Consider the following 17,983-nt stretch of genomic DNA (forward strand, 5'->3'; position numbering starts at 1 on the left):
ACTAGGTAGGCAGGACTGAGGACCCATAATCATTTTGGGAGCTCAAATTCTGCTCCCTTCTAAGAGTATCTTCTTCATAGGATCTAACGGAACTGTGAATCTTTGGTGCATTGTATAGCTCCTACTGCATGTGCATGTACGTGTGCGTGTGCGTGTGCGTGTGTGTGTGTGTAGCATATACAACCATTGGGATCCTAGGAGCAGGAAAATGGGGTGGTGATTGGCACCCCCCCAGTGTCATATTTTACAAAATAAGCATCTCCCCCTTTCTCTTTTCTCTCTCTCTCTCTCTCTCTCTCTCTTTCTCTGTGTGTGTGTGTGTGCACTCACACATACACACACACACACACACACACACATACACCAAGAGATTATACCAGATTCACCTAAGGAGGGTGATTGATGTTTCCCAAACACATTTGCCCACATTCTGCTCTGAGAAATTTTAACAGCAGGCATGGCCTAGAGGATGAGCTACTTCTTGATCCTTACAAAACACTCGTGTATGCTCCAGGCTAAGAGGTGGCCTTAGGTTTCCAGCGATGTAGCCAGGAAGCAACCTAACAGAGGAGCGTGGGAGAGAAACTAGTGGACTGCTGGTGACCTTACCATGATAAAACCTGTTAAAGAGCACAGAGGGCATCATTTCATGGCACTTGGGACGACAGAGCTAATACTGGGATGCACTGTGGGACTACATCTGTTACCATGGTTTCCATAAAAAATTCTGCTATCCCTTTGGTCCGACAAGTACACCCAGAGGAGCAAGGGCTGTGGAGGAGGAGACCAGGGTCAAGGCTAAGGTTGGAGCCCGAGTTTGAATTTATTTTCGCTTTAATGACCCTAATACCATACTCAATTCCTGAGAAGAAATTGTGGCCAGAGGGAGTAATTCTGAATTATGTTTGCTCTGCCCAGATTCTAGGCTTTGACATCCTTCTGATGAAAAACCTGAAGCCTATGCTACTTGAAGTGAATGCAAACCCCAGCATGAGAATCGAGCACGAATACGAGGTAAGTGATGGCGTCGTTTCCTGGACCATGGGCCTGTGAGGACCCTTGACTGTCCAAGACTTGCCGTCCTCAAAATTTCACAGCTAAATTCCATTCAAGTCAAATAATTTTAGTTCTGTCGAGCTCCAAAGAGAGTCTATTAATATAAGACCTTTCCGACCCATGGTAATTTCCCAGCATACCATTCTTCTCATTTTAAAGGTGGGAAACTTAGAAGCAGCTGAGCCTTTCCATCCACTGTGACATGAACTAATTAGTTAGCCTCAGGAGATGAACTGACTGAAATTCTATAATATGAGTTAGCCATGTCGGCATGCTTGGCCACTAAGATAAACAGCACATTTAAGTGCCCATACTCCACCCCCACAAACGCTGTCAAGGAGTCAGAGGAAATAGCCCTAAAATTACTACTGGGCTTTTTGGGGGATTATCTGGATTCTTTTAATTTTCTTAAGCCCTTCCCACATTCCCAGCTCGTACATAATGAGCGTGTATAATTTTGATAATCCAAGAAGCACAGGGTAAGACCAAGCATCCAGGCATAGTAGTGCACACCTGTAACCCAAGGAGTCCAGAGGGCAGGGCAGGTTCAAGGCCATCCGCAGCTACACATCAAGTTGGCCATCAGCCTGGGCTAACAAAATAAAATCTTAACCAATAACAATAAAAACATAGTGCTGTTAATTTTTTGGTGTGGGTTTTGTGGATTTCTAAAAGGTGCTTTCATATTTAAGCTAAGATTAAGGAGGGTTAAAACCCCCTTCTGTGGATTCGCACAGGCCAGGTGCATGATTGCACAACCGTTGAGCTAGATGGAGTCCTCAGGGATAAGCATCAGAAGTGGGCCACAGTTCAGCCCTGACTTGGAATCCTTACCTTCCAAGCTCTCTCCAGGGGTGTTTGAAAATATCCCCAGCCTGGTGGATGAAGAGGTGAAGGTGGCCGTGATCAGAGACACACTGCGCCTCATGAATCCTCTGAAGAAAACGAAGGAGACACAGTAAGTCTTGTGCTGCTCATTTCTGCGATTCTTCCATTTCTCTGCGTGTCCTAAGCAGGCGAAGGAACTTATTGAAATCTAAATGCATGAATCACTTTTTTATTTCACGAACAGTCCCAGGCAACCAGCAGCTCAAAATCCGGAGTGGTTGGGAACACAGCTCAGTGGTAGAGAATGTGCTGTCATGTGTGAGACCCACGTCCAATTCCCAGCAGTACAACCAACCAACCAACCAATCGATACACAAATAGAACCAGGAATTACGCCACAGTTGTAATTCAGTGCTAAATCCCCATGGTTATCCACACCTGGAGGTGTCCACCAAGCTCCTCCTTCCCTTGGTGATAGTGAGGATCTGCACTTCCCCGACCATGTGAAATCCTTATGCACAGTGTGCCCGAGAGGCCACAGAGACTGAACATGAAGAGAGCTGCCTGTCTTCCCTCACGGTCTTCTCCACTCTTGTGGTTAAAGCTTTTGAGTTCCATGTTTGCCGAGCACATACCGTAGACTTCTGACACCTCTAGCAAATGTCCAGATTAAGTTTCTGTGCACACACACCCTCGGCCGCCCACGGGGACATGAAGGGAAAGGATGCATGTCCCTGCCTCAGCCTTCCTGCAATCATCCTAGATATGAAGAATGTTTCACTTGGCCATTTGTTCTGTTTGTCCCCCACCACACAGGCATTTCAGGCTCCCACAAAGTGCATGCTGACTGATAAGCATTCTGCCTAGCTTTTAGGCAGAACCCTAAAGCAGGCATTTCAGGTGCTTCTCATACCCATGATGTGTCAGATGACCCCAAAGCTCCCAGACATGTCAGCATTTGCCAGCTGTGGCTCGAGACAAGAGGAATGCTCACTGCCCCGGCCAGTGGCGTTTGGTAGGTCCCTCTGCTGAGACTCCCCATCAGCGGGACTCAGGCCCAGTTCCTGCTTGTGTTCCTACACAGCAGTGCTTCTCACCCTTGAGTGCACGTAAGAACCACCCAGAGCAGCTTAGAGAATGCCGGTGCAAGGGCCCCACCTTCAGCAGTTCTGCAGAATGTGGTGACCGTGGCTTGGAGATTTGTCCACAGACATCTGTAGGGTCTCTAGGTGCTGCATCTTGGCAGCTGTGGTTGAGCAACCATACATTGTAAGAAATGTCAGGCAGGTTGGCTGGTACCTGCTTCCTGATCTCTTCTGAGAACAATTCACCGTTCTGGCAGCATCCCACGAACATTCACCTGTGGCTTGCATAGGACAGTTCTGCAGGTGTGGCCACCATGGACTTCTGCTTTAGAGATGATGTCCCTGGGCCGCGAAGTCCTCTGGGCACCTCAGGTCCGACAGCAGGGAAATGTTATGGCCACTGACTGAACACATTCAGCGATTCTCGCTCCTTACCCCTCAGAACAAACACGGGCTGGAGCTGTAATTTAGTTAGGTTAATTGCAATAAAGCACACTCCTTAAAGATCTATTCTGTAATGGTTATTGATTGCAGAGATCAAGGTGAGATCCCAAGAGATTTTGTGCTCTATGCAGAGAGAAGTGGGTGGCTTTTTGTAGCTTGGGAGTGCAGATTGTTTTAGGATGCCCTTGACACATTGCTATTCTGACTTCTTCACTGGAACAAGAAGTTAAAACAGGGTGGCCTGAGCATACTTTTAAAATTTAATTTTTTCTTTTGAAAGTTTCCTAAGTGAGTACTGTATTACATCATTTCCGTCCCTTGCTTACCCCTCCAGCTCATCACCGGTCCTTCCGTTACTCCATCTCGATATTCATGACCTCCTCTTCAGTAACTGTTGTACAGATAAAATCTGCCAAGTGTGCTAGTGTTGCTGGTATCCAAATGTGTTTAGGACTCGGATTGGAGAATATCAGAGGCCTCCTCTACGGCCATGCGGCCCTGAATGTACCATGCCTCCTTGGAGCTCAGACCCTAAGCAGAGTGAGGGCTGGTAGGTGTTCACGGGAGGCTGAGCATTCTGAGATCTCTGACCTCTGCTACGCAACCCAGAAGACTCAGAGGTCCCGCCCTTCACTCTAAACAGCCGGAAAACAGAGCTTGCTTTTCCCTGTCCTTGTCTCATGTCGCCTATATAACCCCTGTGAGCTGAAGGTCTGAAATTTAGTTGCAGCAGAGCTTGGAACCATTGACTGGCAGGGATGAGAGAGGCATTTTATAACTTATCAAGTCATAAGTAGCCACATCTCATTTTTAATATAAAAAGTATTGCTGTTGTATCAATATCTAGGAACAGAATTTCAGGACTCTGGCTTCCTTTCTAATCTAGACGTCCTTTCATTTTCCACTTTCTCACCAGCAGCAAGGGGAGGTGTGTGGAGAGCTAAATGCCATTTCCTGAGTTTTCCCTTACTTTCATTTTATATTACTTTGTTGTTAGCCAGCACGCTGCGATCTGCCAGGTGCAGTACTGTATCCGCATTACTGTTGGGCTCACTTCACCAGGTTCCAGGCTGAATTAATTCTCAGTCCCTAAGGCTGGAGACAACTGAACAAAGCCCAGGGTGGGGGGCCAAGGAAAATATTCAGGACTGTGGAGCCAAAACCAAATGGCTGCCATTCTAAAACCACACCACTCCATTTGTGCTGAATAATGTCACAGTAACGTTCCAGTCTGGAACTTGCCCGGAAAAAGCAAAGTTTTCATTTATTTTTGCTGTTGTCTGTTAGTAGTTTGAGTTGGAGCGCACTATGAAGTCCAGGCAGGCCTTGAACTCTTAATCCTACTGTCTCTCTCTGCCTTCCTAGAGGCAGAAGAATTACAGGTGTGTGTCTCCGTGCCCAGTTCTAGAGCTCGCGCTGGCCCTTATTAGCTCCTGGCTAGGTGTTTGTCATCAAGACAGCAGGGGTGGGGTTCCCTTGACCTCTGCAATCTTAATTAAGAAGCAGATGACCAAGCCCCTCAGTCCCAAGACTTCTCTGAAAAGGTGCAGAAGAATCATCAGAAAGGCTCCAACATGTGCCGGTGCATCCTGCACCTCTGTGCACACCGCACCTCCGTGCCCCCCCCCATGTACCTTCGCACCTCCGCACTTCCGTGTACCTCACACCTCCATGTACCTCCGCACTTCCGTGTACCTCGCACCTCCATGTACCTCCGCACTTCCGTGTACCTGGTACCTCCGTGTACCTCCGCACCTCTGTGTACCCTGCACCTCCATGCACCCTGGATCCTGTAGCCCGCAGGACCTGTCTTGGTGAGGCTGACAGCAGTCAGGTTTTCTGTGGCAGAGGAGCCTGACCCTGCTGACCTCCTCCTAAACAGAGCCAACAGCACTTTCTTTGCTGGGCATGATGATTTAGGCCTATAATCCCAACACGCGGAAGCTGATGGGGTTGCCGTAAATTCAAGGAAAACCTGTGCTACCGAGTGAATTCCCGGCCACGCCTGGGCTACAGAATGGGACACTATCTCACAAAACAAACAAAAAAAGTGCTTTCTTTTGAGCCTAACAAAAGGCCTTCAAATCTTTCCTCTGAGGTGAGCTACTCCTAAGTGCTTCAGAGAGTTGCTTGGCTGTTCTGAGCCTCCAGAAGCCTTTTCTACATAATAACGTGTAAATAAAACAAAGGGGAGCACGTCCAAGTGAAACAACTTAGTGGGCCTGCTTTGGTTTGGTTTGCTCTTGGTTTGTGAGGCAGTCTCCCTGTGTAGTCTAGCCTGGAACGCTTGGCTCAGCTTCTTGGGCGCTGGAGTCGTAGGTGACTGCCGCTACACTGTTGGCAGCAGGCTCTCTGTGGGCTCGTTTTACTAATACTGGACAGGTAGCAGACAGAGTGAGGATTAGCTGTTACTTCCCTTTCTTGAGGAACTGTGAGTTTAAAACTAATATTGTGTCCTAAATCTGAGGTGGTGAGACTACAGTGGACCACTGCCGGTGCTGGAGAGGGAGGGCTGCTGTGGAGGAGAGATGTTTGCAGGCAGCGGGTGTCACTGGGACTGTGGTTGGCTAGCAGAAACTGCCTTTAGAGTAAAGAAGGAGGATGGCTGTCACAAGAGAACTAAGTTAACGGAAAACTTCATTACTGGCGACTATTTGCATCCTGGGTCTCCAAGGAGTAGCCCTCAGGACATGGAAATGCGGAAACTGACTCTCATCTCTAGAGTAAAATTAACAGACTATAAATTTAAAGAGTTTATACTTCGGGGGGGGGGGACTGGGGTGTAGCTCAATGATAGAACAGTTGCCTAGCATATGTGAGGCCTTAGGTGTGATCCTTAGCACTCCCTCCCCAAACGAATACAATTGACTAAATATCATAGTGTTGTAGGGACATCATTCCACTTAGCTCCAAAAATTTTTGAGTTTCCGTGAGGAATCAATCCCTGTATGCACCCCTGCATCTCCAGATATCCAGGCCTCCACCCCGCCCCCACCGGAAGCTGCCTAACTTCCATGGATTTCCCGTCCTTGGTAGTGTTGCTTGTTTTGTTCTGTTTTTTAGCAGAATTACACAATGTGCAGTATTTTGTGCTTGACTTCTTTCATTTTGATGATGTCTCTGAGGCTCAGCTTTGTTATAGCATGTTAGACCTTTATAACTGAGTACCCTTATTACATAGCTTAGCTATACTGCAGTTCAGGGCCTGTTTGTCGGGTGATGGACAGTTGGGCTGTGAGACTGAGCTCTGATTTGGGTCTTCTGCATTAGATTCCATCCACAGGGAAAGGGGTTTTCTGCCTCAAGAATCACTGGTGTAATCTGACCCCTCACTTTTTTGGTGGGGCCCAGAGGTCGCCACTCCAGATTCAAGAACCCCCTCGCGGGTGATTTTTGTGCTGGATGAAGTTATCCTATACCTGTTTCTCCCCTGCACATCTCCCCAGCCCCGCCTCCACCTAGAAACTAAGTTGGAAAAGGTGTGTGTCTCATCTGTCCCAAGTCACAAGACTCACTAGTGGTAGAGTGAAAATAATCAGAGTCTCCTCACTTTGAGACTGGTTTCTGCCATGCGGTGAAAGCCCAGCTTCAGAAAGGGAGGGGAAAAATAAGGAAAACTAATAGAAATCCCTCTTCAGGTAACCTTCTGTCAGATATACCTCAGTAGCCAGCATTCCCAGCTGGTTGTGGACAAGGCCCTAGATTGCGGAAGGCCATCTAACCCCGTCTCACTGGTTGCTCTTCTTTCCCACATGTTGATCTTTCCGGTAGCTGGACTCTTCTTGGGGTCATAACCCTTTGGGACCCCAGGATTTATAAAGTGTGACAGGGAGGTAGGCGTGGAGAAATCTGAGAGGATTGTATGGAGACCACGACATCTCTGAGTGCCTAGGAGCCGTATTATAGACTTCTTGCTTCTGATTCAACTACAGCTGTTTGGACCATGACTTCGGGAAGCCCAGAAGACCCTTTCCCACGTTAGCACTTCCTGTTTTACTTACCCTCGGTCACCATAGTAACCCTGTTTGTTGTAAAGAACGAAGCTAGCCTGCCCGGACAGTGTCAGTGCCGATCGGAGATGCCCACTCAAGGTTTGGCTTACCTGACAAGCATCTGTCCTGAACCCTTTGCCGTTAGAACCAGCAGGTGAGGCTCCAAAGCAGTGCATTCTACATGGAACCTAGAACAAAAGCAAGGCATTCTGAGAGAGCAGGGAGAGTATGGCCAAGGAATGTGGCTTTGTCCTGTCCTGGGGAGGAGAGGAAGCTCACCAACTCAGATTCCTCCCCTTGAATTGGCAGTGCACCTTGCTTAAACCACCCCAATAACAGGGAAAATATATTCATTTTTAAAAAGATTTGTTATTTTTATTTATGTATATGGGTGCTTTGCATTTTTATATGTCTGTGATATAGTATCCATGGAAGCCAGAAGAGGGCGTCAGATTCCCCCAGGAACTGGAGTTAAGAGATGATTGTTAGCCACCATGTGGGTGCTGGGACTTGAACCTCAGTTGTCTGGAAAAGTAGCCAGTGCTTTTAACTGCTCAGCTACCTTTTCAGAACTATATGTTCTAAGCATGCCACCCTTCTGGCTGGCGACCATGCTTCTGGGAACAGCCTCTTCCAGAGAAATAATCTCACTGTCCTACTAATGGGTTCATCTGTGTGTACACAGCTGATCTTTGATTGAAATTTTGAGTTTCAGCTGATGCGAAAGCCCCAAGGACCAGCACACACAGATCCCAAGGACCTCCAGTCTCACCTACGTAAACCTGGGTCAAAGTATGGTGGCTCTTAGTGGGTTCATTTGCGTCTCATTTGCATTCATGGGTGGATTAGAGAACCAAGAATTCCTTTATCAGGAGTGTTTATTGAGAATTTACCATGTGAAAAGGACTCCAGAAGTAAATGAGCTCAGAGCCCACTGGATAAGGGAGACCCAAGTCCTGGGATCGCAAAGACAAACTGTCAAGGGATCATTTACCAGCAGGAGGAATTGTTAAAGCCCATGGGAAGGCAGCATTGCAGCATTGCCGTTGAGGTGTAAAGGCTGAGCAGGGTTTGAAAGACAAAAATTCAAGAGGCAGGACGTCCCTGGTGGAGGAAGCCGCGGTAGGAGCTCTGCAGGGGACCCTAGGAGTTTGGGTAGCTAGAAAGCCACGTGCACAGGTGCACGGCGTGCATTGGCAAGAGGGAAGAAAGCGCTGTGGAAGCCCGGAGACCAGAGGCAGGCAGCCTGGAAGGACAAACTAAAGAAACCCGAGCTTGTTTTCAGTGTGGAGTGTGTGAGGTCTTGCGGAATCCCATAAGTGACACAGGACCTTGTATGTACGTGTGTGTGTGTGTGTGTGTGTGTGTGTGTGTGTGTGTGTGTGTGTAGTTCCTGGAAAAAGGGCCACAAATTTTATTACCCAAGGCCAAAGTGTGTTGTTCTTGTTGGAGGCTCCATACAACCTGCCGAAGGTTGGGGCTTTGGGGTTTGCAGCTGTGGTGGCTGTCTGGACCTCAAAGGCCGCAGGCATGGGTGGGTTGTCAGTAAACTAGACACATGTGCATGATCCCCACTGGAAAACAGACAGGAGGAGGGTAATGGCTCGTGCATTACTACATGAAATGTGCTGTCTTTCCCGTCTGAGAATGTGGAAACACTGAGTGAGCACCACCTCTTCTGTGCACAGTGAGCTGAGAGGGGCCACTTCTGAGGCTGATGGGAAACATTTCCTAAAGAGCGTCATTTCAGAGGGGCGACTGGCTCTCTCCACTGCCATAATGTAGGCGCCCTGCCACCCTGGATGGGGCCGATGGGAAACTGGATGGGCATGGATCGGTCACCATCGTGGATATGCAGCGGTGCTGACCCGTGTGCGAGCCCTCCCAGAATCTTTTCAAGAAGGCCAGGTTATCAGACTTCCTCCCACACTGCCCTAGTGAGCCTAAGTCAGGGGTTGTGGGCTGAGTGGCTAAAGGACTTGCCATGCAAGCGGGAGGACTTGGGGTTCAGACTCCAGCCCCCCCTCCCCCCCACAAAAAGCCAGGTGGGTAAGGTAGAGCCCGCCTGGGGTCCCAGCATTTGGGAATCTCTGGGGGACAACTGGCTGCTTTGGGTTCAGAGAAAGAGACCCTGTCTCCGTGAATAAAGCCACACTGTGAGCTACAGCAGAGACTTGTCTCTCAATGTATGTGGGCTAAGCAACAAACAGGTGCTTCTGAGTGGAAAGAGCCGCAGCCAGCCAGGATGTCACTTCATCTTCAATACTGTCCCAAAAGCTGGTGTGTGGAGAGAAACGAGATTCCTGATAGGCAGGGTTTTCATCAATAGCTGGACAGGGGTCTGTCTGTCTCTCTCTCTCCATAAATCACCTTGTCATCATCAGGAAGAGAACCACTGAAGTCGGAATAGAGATCCTCTCATGGCTTTTGTGCACTGATTGGGGGCACAGGGGCTCTGCCGTCAGACGCTTGGGGGAAATCCTGGCTCTGCCATTTATAGCCATAAATGGTCCCGTCTCCTCACGATCTGCACTGTGCTTTCTTCATCCATAAAAGGGAGTTTTCAGTTGGGTGGGTTTTTTTTTTCTTTTTAATCTGCAAAGCAATGAAAAGTTCTTGCTTTGGAGGGAGGGAGAGTCTTGCTTATTTCTACAAGAGTCCTTGTCATGAAAAATGTGCAATCTGAACAGTTCTAAATAAGTAAAAGGTGTGTGTGTGTGTGTGTGTGTGTGTGTGTGTGTGTGTGTGTGTGAGTGTGTGTGTGTGTAAGGGGGAAGGGTGCGAGAAGAAGTAGGAAAGTCAGTAGGAAGAGAGATGCAGTAGTGACAGGTTAATCTTTGGCTGTGGGGAGGGATTTGATTTCCCTCTAATTACCTGCTAGATTAAAAGAAATGAAAGATGAGGATGAAAGTCGGCTTCAGCAATCACCCTGAGCCCTGGGTACCACACCAGGTCGGCAATATTCTCCAGCTGCTCTCCTTCCTCGTCTTTTCGTGCAATTTCCATTTTTTCCTTCACTTTCGGCAACTCTTGAGGCAGAGGCTAATGTGCGGGGCGTGGGAGAGGGTAGGATCTGCACCCCAGGCTCCTCCACCCCTGCACCCTTGCAAGTGAGGGCTGCCAGCGGGAAAAGCACTCCTGCATCCCCACCCCCAGCTGCAGAACCAGCTCTTCCAGGCTCTTCCTTAAGATGGAGGGGATCCCTTCTTCCTCCAGACTGGGCTGTGCCTCTGCAGCAGGGAAGCTGCTACACTGTCAATGAATGCAAGAGGGGACGCATGTCTGCATGGAGACCTACGCCAGAGGGTGGGTCAGGGCTGCATGTGAACCCTGGTGAGGTACAGAGTGCGGCAGGAATGCCAACAAGGGGAGGAGCTGGGCAGGATGGAGGTGGTGTCGAAGCCTCTGCTTCTCAGGAGTCCCAGTGCAGTACTAATGAAGCTTCTTGGCAACCAGAAAATGGGGACTGTGATATTCATAGCCATGGCTCATGAAAATGTAAACTAGAAAAAAAAAAAACTTACATCCTCCTACCCCACCCCCTATATCCCCCATTTTACTTGGAACTCTCAGTTTCTGCCCTACTTACAATGCCACACTGTCCATAGGCCTGTCCTGCTTGCTGGCTCAGTCCCTAGACACAGGGTCAGCCTGCCTTTGAGGTGCCTATGATGGTTAATATTGATTATTGATTTGACAAAGATCCAGGCCACCTAGGAGGTAAGCCTCTGGGATGTCAGGTTAACTGAGGTAGGAAAACCCATCCTGAATGCAGGCTTGGGTGCTGGGATGAACGGAAAAGGAAAACAGCATCAGCACCTCTCTCTCTCTCTCTCTCTCTCTCTCTCTCTCCTTCCTGACGAGGGTGCAAAGTCTCACAAACCTGCTGCCATGACCAACTGTAGCCTCATATTTTGAGCCATGATAAACCCTTCCCACCTTAAATTGACTTTATCGAGTATTTATTCCAGCAATGCGGAAGTACTTGCCTGTGTGTCATGCGTGTGGCTGTCACTCACTGGTGGTCTCAGTCACACAGCCGCCTTGGTATACTAAAGGAGCACCTAGCTCTAGCTGTGCCTCACACCCATGTCTGCCAGGGGTGGAGTGATGAGGGAACCCACCTCTAGGGCAGCAAGTGGAGGGTTTCTTCTGAGCACCTGCCTCTGTGGCCTCCCCAGCCTCCCTGCAGCTTGCTCATTTTCGTCCTCACTGTCATTGCCCACACAGCTGCGTGGTGCTCTGCTATCTTCCACTCACCTCAGACCAGTTACTGTCGAGCGAGCGGACTCCCGACTGCAGTGGGCATCCTGTGTCCTCAGTTCTGGGTCTCAGGACTCCTTCCCTTGCTGGTAGGAGGAATAAGCCAATCACTTGCTTGCTAAATGAACTGGGGTGGAGTTTCTGAACCAAAGGAGCCCTGTGAAGTGCCAGGGGACAGACTAGACTCAGAGTCCTCAGAGGCCTGATTAAGTGGAGGGTCTGGAATCCTCTGCTAGGAGGGAACAGGAGTCACTAAGGATGTTTCAGCTCAGAGGAATGAGAGCCAAGAGCAGACACTGCTGTCGCTTCAAAGCTTGTATCGGGAGATGGAATAAAGTCTCTGCAGGTGCCGGTGGCAGAACAAGGAAGTGAGGTGAAGTTTGCAGAAAAAGTTAAGCTTGGTGAAGGAAAGGGAAGACCAAAAACTTCCTTTGCCTGCAATGCTAAGAATTGGCTCAAAGTGGTCATGAGTTCCATACAGCCGGGTCAAATAACTGTGTGGGTTAAAGGAAAGCCAGTCTGGGATGAGTACACTCGGGCTCGGATCTCGAGCATGGGACTGAGCATGGGCCTGCCTCCGACTCTATACTGTGGGGATGATGGCGGAATGGTGCATGCATTGCTGGTTGGTTGGAGCTTTAGGTCAATGTTTGAGGCAAATGACACAGAGGCGGAAGGGTTGAACCTTAGCTCTCTGCTTCTGAGGGGGTCACAGTCGCTGGTTCCATTGTTTTCAGGACTTGTGATAATTCAGATCCTCGTGGTGAAAGACTCCCGTGGGCGTCTTCCTTCGGGAGAGACCCCGTACCCAAAGATCAGTCGAAAACACGCAGCCGGATGCAAACAGCAAGAGGTTTATTGGATACGCAGGTACCTGGGACGACAAAGTCTCTCGGAGGACTTGCACGCCCACAGGTTGGGGGTGAGGGGTTCTTATAGGAGAGCAAAAAGCGAGGTTTACAGAAGCAAGATGCAGGGTGGTAAATTCTTAACCTAAATAACAATGAGGGGACTACTCAGTGGTTTACTGTTCCTCTTATCCTGCCCCCCTTTCCTGGCTGGCGACCAGATGTCTGATTGCACAGCCCCTGACTCATGACGAGCCCTGCTTTATACGTGACTCAGGCCTCGCAATCCTCTCTTTTTTTGTTTCTATGGCCAGTCCATAAATCCCCTGTCTTGCAGCCAGATAAGGCTGTCCTTGCTCTAACCTCAGGTATCTTTGCTCAGCATTCCGGAGGCCCTGAACTAAGCTTGTTATCTGCTCAGCATTCCGGAGATCCTGAACTGAGCTTGTTATCTGTGAACCTTTGCAAAACAGTATAACTGTGGTTAAAACGAGTTGGGGTCCTTCAGTGGTTAGCAAGAGCCAAGCCACTTGCCTCATGACAGCAGAGAAAAGGGCAAAGAATACCCCTGTAGGCATGTGCACATGCATCTTCCTCTTTCCACAGTTCCCTCTACTTCCCAAGAGCCCACCAATGGATGACCCCACTGATGAGATCAGAACCATCGTGGTCTGGGTAATTGGGCCTGCTTCTGAACATTAATACATTGGGGGATAAGCCTCTGGCTCACAAGCTTTCATGGGTGGACCTTTTAGCTCCAAGTCATAATAGCTGTGAGGAAGAAGTAAGGGATCAAAACAGATCTCAGAGTATGTGCTCTCCGCAAGTGCCTATTGGTTTCTTTCTAGGGGCGTGGCTTATGCTCCCTGTGTGCTCACCAGTTTGCTTGCAGGCGCACCCCAGTACTTGTGATGCACTAGAAGGAGTGTGGTTGAGATCCCAGCCTTCTGCCACCCTCTCCGGTCCCTTCCCACTCCTGACTCCACCACTTGATGATGAGGGTAGACACTCTGATATATGTGCTGGCACGCGCGCGCACACACACACACACACACAGAGAGAGAGAGAGAGCTCCAGCCACAGCAGTCTCCACCCACCTGGTTCTGATGCTCCTTGACCATCTCTGCAGTCTAAGGGAAGGCACCAGACACACCTTCTGCTCAGGAAGGCAGATGCTAACGCTGTAAGGGTGCTACTCTAGGTTCTAGTGTCGGGAATGGAAGCCGAGAAGGTACAGGGTTTCTGTTGATGTGTCTCTTTGGTCTCAACAATCCCTCCTTTAGCTCTTGAGTTTGGAGCCCAGCGCAGGCATCCATGACCAGAGTCTGAGGGTAAGGTTTCTTTGGGATCTGTGAGTGGTGGCGTTTGGCACTCAGATGTGTTCAGTCATATGCTGTTGTGAGGCCTAGGTGGCATTCTGAGGGCAAGGATGGCAAGCCAGGGAGCAAGGAGAGAAGACAGGCTGCTGGGTAGGGTGGACTGTCAGGACAGGGCCAGGAGGTAAACTGTGCTGTCTATAGAGACACACTGAACTCAAGTTTCTTCTGACTCAGCCTTGGGAATCTATGACCCTGAACGGTAACACAGGATCTCCTGAAGATGGACTGTCTGGTGTGAGGCGGTGCTGAGAACACACACCTTCCCCTGAGTAGGGATAAGAGAGTGCGGTCAGGTTCAGCACTCAGCCATTTCATCTAGAGTTGAGGACCAAGCCATAGCCCCTTTAGAATAGACAACTGGGCCACCACAGTGGCAAGAAAGACACTGCCAGACATATCAGACTGCCCCCATCCACGGGTACTTTGCTTTACAGTCTGCGTAAATCAGCAAAGGTTTCTGAATTGACAAGGGTCACTGAAGAGCCATAAAACTGTTAACTGGGTAGGGACCCAGGCAGTGGCACCGAGGCCACTCAGACTGAGGTGGTCTTCCCAAACTTTGAGGGGGAGGGCTGTGAGAGCCCATCCCACAGAGCCTGCCTGGGGTTGCTGACACTGTGTGCTTCTGTTCTGCTCTCTGGTGCTGTCCTTGCCATGACAGGGAGCAACACTTAGCCGTTGGCTTGTGTTTTAGGTCTGTGTGTCGTCGTTGTCGTTGTCCACACACACCGGAAGCAACCCTTCAGCCCCTCCTCTGGGTTCGAGTGCAGTGAAGATCAATATGACTCATTCTTAGACAGAGGTGGGCAGTGCCCCGGGGAAGGATACCCTGGAGACGCAGTTTCCCGATAACTCCAACAGCAAGGACACGCTAGTTTAATTGAGTTGATAATGCTTGCGACTGTAGAGCACAGCACAGGGCCACGCCACAAATTCATACTTTGGTTCATCTGCTTCCTTTCCCCTGCCTCTCTGTGTGGGTTTCTTAAGACAATCGAGTATGAATGGCTGTCAAACCTCACCTATAAGGCGCCATCGCATCCATTGAAAGCAATTCTTGTGTTGAGGGAGAAGCTGCAGATCCCGGCCCCCATCCCCTTTCACTCTCTCACAGCTGGTTTGCAGGCAAAGTCCTAGATGCATTCTTAATTTTGACTCAGCCTTTCTCTCCAGCAGAACAAGTGGCGGGGAATTTCTTTTCTCTAGGCAACAGCAATGCTCTGTCTCATTTGTTTGGTTTTTGCACTGTGGCATGGCAGCATGCGAGGCTGCTGACTCGAACATCAGTCCTTCTAGGAATGTGTCCTTCCTGATCGACCTGCGGATTTCAGCCATTTAATTATTGAATGCAGAAGTGCTCCTTTGCTTCCTGAAGATTTTAAGGTGGGACAGTAGACAAATTCTGTCTTGCTCCCAAATTTCACTGGCACGCCGAACCACTTGGGTTTCGGCCCTATCTGATGGCCCCGCCTCGTGAGCTCTGCTTTCCCTTAGGGAGAGTAGCAGGGCCCCTTGGCTCCCTGCCATGGAGAAGGTCAGCACGGCTGTGGAGAGCGGGCCATCGTTCTCCCTTTTAGTTTGCCCTTGGTCACAAAATGTCCTTGATGAAAATAGAATTTGAAGAAATACCTTTACAGACAGGGATATCGTCTTCTGTGGTACAGGATGCAGGATTCAGAATCCTCTGCGCCTGGATTTGAGGACAGCTTTCCCCCTGCTCTCTGTGAAATCTGGGGCAGCTGACTTCCCTGCGTCTCAGTTTCTCCATGAGTGAAATATGTGTAATGGTAAAATCTGTGTAGCAGAAATATTGTGGTGGTAAAATAAAATCCCCGAGCCTAACCCACTGCACACATACTGCCTGGATGTGGGAAGCGTTTTGTGAGTGGTAATTGTTTGATAATTGGCCTTATTGTTCTGAGCATCTACTATCACAGTGCTAAGCACATAGGGCTAATGTCACAAGCATTATTACAGTTCTCACAAATGGACACACACTGAAATACAGTTGTCCTTCCCAGCATCTCGCACAGTACCCAAATCTGTGATCAAGTCCCTTATACAGAAAGCAGAGTGTCTGCATGTAACCTTTCCCCACGCCCATGTACTTTAGATTCTCTGTGGATTCCTAATACAATGTCAATGCTGCCTAAGCCATGGCTACTGTATTGTTCAGGAAATGACCCTTTGAAACAGGCTATACATGGTCAATAAATACATTTTCTTTCCTGACTATTTCCCATCCTTGGTTGAACCCTCGAGCAGAGACCCCACAGACGCAGAGGGCCACCTGTATACAGTTTTTCACCATGTACATCATGTGTTTTGTTTTTTTGAAGACAGGAATTTCTGTAAACAAACGGACAGTGTAATGAGTTCAGAAAGACCGAGGAAAGCCAGCAACGCCCGTGTAGCCAGTTCAGCTACAGGGATCCCTGGGCCAAAGCATTCGCTTCGTTTGTGCCTCACACTGAATGGATTCCTCTCATGTCCATGAAGTTTTGGTCATGCCACATGGTTGGGAACCTTAAATAAAAGCAGTGCCCCTGGAAGGCAGCTGTGACCCAGCTAGGAGGCGAGGGCCTGGGCTGCCAGCCTTGCCACAGTGCGCTCTGAACTTGATCTCGGCCCAGTCTTCACCCTTCCCCGGGCTGTGGTTTGCTCATCTGTACTGTCTGCCATGTTGCAAAAATATGCAGCTATTTTATAAGTGTGTGTGATTTATTATTTGGAAGAGAGAGATAAAAACAAAAAGGAAGATTTTGTCTTTTAAAAACCCTTGGACTCTGCAAATTTTCCTAGGTGCTTTTAACCCACTAGGTATGAGGTTGCCTATTGGGAGCTATGGTTCTCATCTCAGGGGCTGTGCTGTGTGAAGTGTCGCTGACAGCCTCTCACCGACCACCGTTTGCTTCCAACCGGAAGATCTGCCTCCCCGTGACAGTCACAAGAAGCACTTCAGTCCTGCTTATAAACCTTAATTAGTTTGAAGAAGGGAAACAGGATTTACAGTTCTTAAAATACTTGTGAATACAGAAGGCCATTTTCTTGGTGCTGTAGTCTGGATGCTTCATTAGGGTGCCATTATGAGGCTTCACATGGGTCCTGTGTTCATGGTTAGCATTTTTGAAACTGATGAGCTAGTGCAAGCAATTGAGGAACAGAATGGTCCTCCTCTCTACTATTTTAGATGTGACCTCTGTGTCTTCTATGCTCTGACCGTAGGTTGTACCAGCTGCCTTGTGAGGTACCTTTCCGCTGATGTTGGAAGCCTGCTAAATTGACCCGTAGGTGGTGTTGGTCAAGATAGTAGTGTCTCTATGAGTAACATGCCAGGCATGGTGGCTCATACATGCAATCCCAGCCTTTGGAAGGCTGAGGCAAGAGGATTGTGATGGGTTCAAGTCCAGCTTGAGCTGTGTAGTGAGTTTTAGACCAGCAAAGAGACCTTGGGTAGCAGCTGCGGCTCTACCACTGACTTGCCTCTTTCATGCACGCTGTGGAGGAGGTACCACATTGGGCCTGTGGCTGCAAGGCGATGTTGTGTGTCCAGCTTTCCACATCTGCCCAAGGGTCTTGGTTCCACTGCTGTGCTGGTTTTCTGGGTTTTTTTTCATGTGTATGGATGTTTTGCTTGTGTGTATGACTGTTCATCAAATGTGTTCCATGCCCAAGGAGGCCAGAAGGGAGCTTCAGATCCCCTGGAACTGGATTAACAAATGTCTGTGGGCTGCCATATAAGTGCTCAGAGTCAAGCCTGGGTCCTCTGGAAGAGCAAAGTCATCTCCCACTTCCATCTGCTGGTTAGTTTAGCTGTCAGCTTGGCATCACCTGAGCAGGGGAGTCTCAGCTGAGGGATTTCCGAGAGCAGTCTTGTCTGTGGGGAACTGTCTGGGTTGGTACCTGAGGTTAGAAGACCTACCCTGAGTGAAGGTGATACCATTTCATGGGCTGTGCTCTGCACTGTATACGAGTGATGATAACCAGTGAGCCAATACGGCCGTTGGTTCCGTCTCTCTCTGCCCTCAGCTGTGAGTACTGGACCAGGTGCCCAAGCTCCTACCTTGACCTCTCAATGATGCCTGGAA

At 49.1% G+C, this 17,983-nt stretch overlaps 1 protein-coding gene across 3 annotated transcripts in view; it reads left to right on the forward strand.

Moving 5' to 3' along the window:
• The window catches only part of Ttll11 (tubulin tyrosine ligase like 11), a 237,967-nt gene that overhangs the window by 95,370 nt on the left and 124,614 nt on the right, over positions 1 to 17,983 (forward strand). For all 3 annotated transcript variants that reach the window (XM_087899678.1, XM_087899676.1, XM_087899677.1), the window contains 2 exons: positions 919 to 1,014; positions 1,899 to 2,014. In XM_087899678.1, the coding sequence (XP_087755804.1) occupies positions 919 to 1,014; positions 1,899 to 2,014 (212 nt within the window). The remainder of the gene's footprint in view (positions 1 to 918; positions 1,015 to 1,898; positions 2,015 to 17,983) is intronic.

Source organism: Myodes glareolus, chromosome 21, assembly GCF_982192425.1.
Source record: "Myodes glareolus chromosome 21, mMyoGla1.1, whole genome shotgun sequence".
Classification (NCBI taxonomy): domain Eukaryota; kingdom Metazoa; phylum Chordata; class Mammalia; order Rodentia; family Cricetidae; genus Myodes; species Myodes glareolus.